The 6,000-nt window shown below is 41.3% G+C and overlaps 1 protein-coding gene across 2 annotated transcripts in view; it reads right to left on the reverse strand.

Moving 5' to 3' along the window:
- The window catches only part of LOC110536342 (ephrin-A5-like), a 187,127-nt gene extending 182,569 nt beyond the window's left edge, over positions 1-4,558 (reverse strand). For both annotated transcript variants that reach the window (XM_021622084.2, XM_021622083.2), the window contains exon 1: positions 3,384-4,558. In XM_021622084.2, the coding sequence (XP_021477759.1) occupies positions 3,384-3,508 (125 nt within the window). In that variant the 5' untranslated portion in view covers positions 3,509-4,558. The remainder of the gene's footprint in view (positions 1-3,383) is intronic.
- Positions 4,559-6,000: the final 1,442 nt, after the last annotated feature.

Genomic DNA, 6,000 nt, shown 5'->3' on the forward strand with positions numbered 1-6,000 from the left:
CTAGGTCTCCTGCCCAAGGTGTGAAGTATCTAAACGCTTTCTTCACTTTGGGTCAACAGAGCTTGTAGGAGAGCCTCCAGTCTGCTCCCATACACCACTGAACTGTAGATGCAGTCGTGTGAAGAAGAAACACCTCCACTAGCAGATAACAAAGGACTATGATTTCTCCACACTTCCCTTTGGGGACTAATATTTGATTGTTTTCTGTTTGTGAATCAGGTTGACCGTCAGCCTACTGGTGATTGGGATCTTCATAGAGCTTTGATGGAGAGGTCAATACACTTAATATACACCCTACTCCATACAACACCGCTGGCTCATACAGATATAGAGAATACATATTTATTTACTGAGGCATCTGTAACTAAATGTTTGCTCTCCTGTCGTTCTAGTTTTCTGACTCTGCCCTACAGGGTTTGCTAATGTAACTTGCTAGCTAAGTGGTTAGCTTGCAAGATAAAGCTTCTTGGTTACAGCAGAGACAATCAATCCCCTCCTGGATCAAGATCCCTGCATCCTAAACATTTTTTGGGGAAAGGAATAGCGGCCTTTGAGTGCACTGCCAGTAATCCCATACCCTGGTATGGTACAGGAACCGTACGAAGGTATGAACCTCTGGATACCACCCAACACTAGTTCAGAGTCAAACAAACTTGATTAGTGTAAGTAGAAGAAGATGACTAACATTATTAAAGCCTGTTTCCTGTCCTCGGGCTAGTCAGGAGTTCCGAAACAAGACGAGGGAAACAACCTATAACTCGATTTCACAAGTTCAACACTATTGGAGCTAGCTCACGTCTCCACACAGTTCTGTTTTGCTTTCCTTCAATTTCAACTTGAGATTTACAGTAAATTTACTCAAACGTTTTAATTTCTGTAGCCTCATTTTTTCCTCCACTGGAAGTAAGCAAACTGTCAGCACATCTGGAGTAAATCAAGCGGTCCACAGAACCACCAGTCAAAGTCTTTGTGAAAAATGTGCACCCTAATGAAACTGTGTCTATCAGCGTAACACATCAGACTGAGCTCAAATTTGTGTTACTTCTGTTGAACAAAGCGGCACACAAATAAACAACTGGCTTAAGCTGGAGTGTAGAGCTGGACCACAGCGGTCATGATGGAGTGTACCAGCACTAGGGATACCTAGTCTAAGGCTAGAATGGCCCCAGCTCAACTAGGTCCCTACGCGTCTACCCTGACCACTAATTTCTTTCAGCATGAATATTTTTTCAGAAACTTCTAAATGAATATAAATAGTTATTAAATAATGTCTATGTAGCTATGATAAAACACTTTGTATGTTTTTGGAGAATAAGCTTAGGTGATCCATTCAGCAAATACTAAATCATTTTGGCATTTGAGTGAGTGAACAGCAACAACTTAATTGGAAAAATTCAGACAAGGGTTAATATATAGTCATGCAAAAAGCCAAATACTGTTTAGCAATTAGAATAACACATGAAATAAGCTAAATATGACAAGTAAATACACGTTTGACTATGTGAAGTATGATCGGCTGCTGTTAAGTTTTCCAGAAAATGTGATATGACATGTACAGTATGACCCTCTGTATTTGGGAAATGTCAAAAGCTACACTTTGTATGCTATGGCCTCAAGGAAATGTAAACGTCAACCTCCGCTGACCTTAGTCTCACTATGTAAAACGAATACATGGGTGCTTCATTGTAGCCTACAATATATTAGGAATAGACACCACATCTTAATCCTATACTAGATAACTATGTGAAACTTGCCCAAATGCAGTCGGTTCTCTCTCTCAATCAACTTCAATTCTGTTTTAAATGATTCAATCAAAACAAATCCACACAAAAAAATATGTATTTTGCACAATGCTTGCTGATATCAACTACTTTGTGGAAAAGTTGTAGAATATAATGTATCATAACGTAGGCTACATGTCCAACATCCTTACTAAATATTCAATAAAATGAAGTTCATTAAATAATGTGATATCTAATAAATCACTTATGTGGGGTTAGTCGTGGCAAAATGAGGACATTGGTTTGTTTACGAATTTGTCCTTCAATGTAAACTATCAATGTTTCACGGTTGCCAAACTATTCTGGCCATGGGCTAATACGTCTGTGTATACGTTCTACATTTCATATATTGATTATCAACTTGTTTTAACGTTTGTGGTTTTAGACAGTATGACAATACCTACATTGTATGCTATGCTCGCACGAAGTAGATTACTTTAGCGCAGCAAAAATTGCTGCTTTCGCAACCAGTCAACCTACAATTGAATTACAGTATGTTCATATTAATTAAATATCAATGATTTAACCATTTAAACCTATGAATCATAATAATTGCATAATTATGTAATTCAAAGTCGGTGAGAACATTTTGGGGAAATATTACAGAGGAGCTTTTTCACTGGATTAAAACATGTTTTCCGAATAAGAACTAGTGGATTGGATTTGTGAACAACGCATTTCATGATCAAATTCAAAGACAAGAGATTAAACGACTAAATTAAGTGCAACCTATCAGCATAGCGAGGCTTTATTCCTGGTTAAGTAGGCGTATTATTGATTTCTTATAAGCTTCTAAATTGGAAGAGCGACCCATAAATGTGCCCATGGCCTACAACTAGTGACAAAACATACGTCGTACAGATTTGAGCGCTTCCCGCTCACATGCTACATCTAAATTGTAATATTTTCGCACGGTCTTGCTGTTCTCGGAAATAGGAAATATGGGTTAATCATGGTGCCATTTTATCCGTGAATTGACAGCACTTGCTGAGTTTAATTCTGCTCATTCAAAGATGAGAGATGTAGGCTACATATACGTTGTAGGCCTAAGCCATCCAAGCAATGCAATGGTCCACGCATTATTCTACATACTCCAACGGTAGGCTTTACTACAAATCCATTCGAATTAACCCACAAATAATGTTCCATGATTTAACCGGGGCATATTCAGAAGACAGGCACGAGCGCCCAATTGATTCACAAACACGGAATGCAGACACTGGAACACGCAAGAGATTACTCTCCAACCGTGCGCTTTTCGGGTGACACGTCTCATAGGCTTATTATGACAATATTCTAGATTTGATCAACTTGACTTGATTACGGTTGACTGAAAACAATTCAGTGTAGACTGTATCCAAAATAGGTTAGCCTATATTCAACCTGTGCGCACAGGTTGTGTTCTGTTGTACCAATAGCCTACCCACATTTCTGGGAAATAGCCTATAACCCATCAGAGAGAACTGTTCAATAAGCATTACTCTATACCTTAAATAAAAGACACCGTGCCATTTGTCTATACACACGCCCCGGCCAGTGGCGAGATCACAGAGACAACATCGACTCCCTTCCGCCCCACTGGCCGCTCTGAGTGACACCTACCTGGGGTTGGTTCGGTTCCAGAAGACGGCATACCGGTCGGCCACCACCTTGGAGCTGGGCTCCTGGCTGAATACACACATCCATAGCACCAGAAAGACAAATAGCACCATCTCCACTTTCAACATCACAACAGCAAAGTTCGGCACGTATTCCTCTTCGATGTGGGGTGACTGCACGATCTGTCAGTTCTAGGTACACTTCAGCTGGAGAGATGCCTTCTTTCGTTTACATTTGTGTGCCTTTTCTTTCCTCTGTCGCAGTTTATGGATGACAGAAAAAGGCAGGACAATTCAATACAACAGAAAATCGCTGTCTCCTACACCACTACGTGCTAAGGGCTTTGATAGCGCAACCTGCGATATAGATGACGCCTTGCTGGTCACTTTGTTAAAATTCATTGACGACGGTAGCAGGTGAAGTTATCAAATGCAAGTGTCACTGTGTGTAGTGCATCTCGCTCAGGTTCAGTGTCCGGGTTCAGTTTTATGTGTTCATGGGACGTCAGCTTTGACGGCTCCAGGATGAGTAAAAATCACTCCTAGGGCAGACACTTTTTTCACACAAATGTACAAAAAGGGTATCAATACATGCAGTCAGATGTATAAAACATTGATTAGAATGACCATCTAATACAGCAGTCTCTGTAAGGTCATGGTATGCGCTGAGCTGGATCCGTGTCTGGACTGTTCGCTGGGAATCAACAGCGCAGAGGGTAGGTCCAAGTCCAATAATGAGAAACGAAAAGAAGCAAGCTCGCGCTTTAGCTCGAGTCCGTCAGAGGTCAACGTTTTCAGAGGTGGAACTTTAGAAAGCCACATAGGCAACCCCCGGCTGCAGTGGAGTCGTTTATACGTAACGCTGTCTCACTGCTCTGTTCGCAGACTGGCCGTAAAAGGCTGCTCTCCTTTCTCAGCGCTGTCTTGAAAGTGTCACGGGTAGGTGGGGAGGAGTCCGTCCTCGAGCCTCTCTCATGCGCTGCTGCTGGGTGACAGTAGGGCAGCTTGTTTGCCCGGAACCCAAATGGCAGCATTCCACAGCATTCTCTTCATATATAACCATTGGAGAGAAAAAATAAAACACGCTTGATTCATGTGCTTCTTTCACCTGATGTTTAGATTCAACCGGACGAGAAGAGAGGGAAGGTGAGAGCAAAGGCAGTTCGTTGCTGACTGCCAGAGTGGGTTCGGTTACAGCCGACCGGAGGATAGTCCCATTGGTTTGAATTTTGAATGGGCGTCACACTAACAAAACAAGATCCCTCCCCTCCCAACCGAACTAATTCAATTACTGTGTGGAAGCTGAATGCACCGCTTGCACGGAGAGAAGGAGCCCGGGATAGGGACCGAGAGATACACTGTCAGATCACACTGATAAACGCACTGAGCAGGCTATTTAATTACCGAGCAAACGGACAGAGACCAAGAATCGAGTTACAATCTGGACCAACAGAGTGTGTGTGTGTGTGTGTGTGCGTGCGTGCACTTTCTCAGAATATAATTAGAATGAACAAAATACATATTGTTCGTCACGTTTGTAGCCCTGCGCATATATGATTTTGAAGTTAATAGATTTTTGAGCATCCTTTTTTTCCATTATGACATGACCCTCAGCAGCGGGTGGACATCCAACTTGTTGCGGTCAATGCAGCGCCCAGACGCCCCGTAGTGGAGACCAGGCAAACCAGCCTACAACAGGCACAAAGAAGTCATACTCATCTAATACATTTTCTCCTGATATAACTAACCATTCTCCATGCACTGTAATTTACAGATTTATAAAAGATATTGATAAGAGTTAAAGGTAAATTAGTAATCCGTTTGGATAACCTTATGATCGCTGGAGACAAACATCGAAAGCATGGTACTACTACTCTATTTGCAAAAATATGAAATCTTTCTGAAATCATTGACTTTAATGTTGGGAATCGTCATTGGTTTGAAAGGTGTCTCCATTTTTTTATATTGTACTCTTTTGAACTTAACATTAATTTGGGTATTTAGAGCACTATATAGGTAGAAAACATTGAACAGACTGATCAACAGGGGTTGGGTTAATTGGGGAAGACACATTGCGGTTGAATGCATTCAGTTGTACAGCTGACTAGGTATCTCCTTTCCATTCCCTATGTCAATAACTACATTTTTACATACATGCAGAAGTAACTTCATATTTCCAAGCTCTCAACATTTGAAACTATTACGTCATTTAGCAGACGCTCTTATCCAGAGCGACTTATACTAGTTGGTTCATACATTTCCATACTGGTCCTCTGTGGGAATCAAACCCACTACCCTAGCGTTGCAAGCACCATGCTCTACCAACTGAGGCTCACGAGACCCTAACACAGTCAAATAGCAGCAAAACTGAACCTTATCAACATATTAACTTCCTGACAGTGAAGTTTATGAAATGCTGTGCTGTTATGCAGAATTTAAATTGTATGACCTTTTTCGCAATGAGTCACGCCAAATTAAACCTTTTGGCACTCTCGAATGTTTAGCCTACATAGACTTACCCTGACTTTCTCCGTTTCCTATTTCTATCAGTATCGACCATTAGTAGGCCTAATGATAGCACATTTAACTGCCAATTTACTAGTTAATTGTTCCCTTCAGTT

The sequence above is a fragment of the Oncorhynchus mykiss genome, chromosome 11 (genome assembly GCF_013265735.2).
Source record: "Oncorhynchus mykiss isolate Arlee chromosome 11, USDA_OmykA_1.1, whole genome shotgun sequence".
In the NCBI taxonomy this organism is placed as follows: domain Eukaryota; kingdom Metazoa; phylum Chordata; class Actinopteri; order Salmoniformes; family Salmonidae; genus Oncorhynchus; species Oncorhynchus mykiss.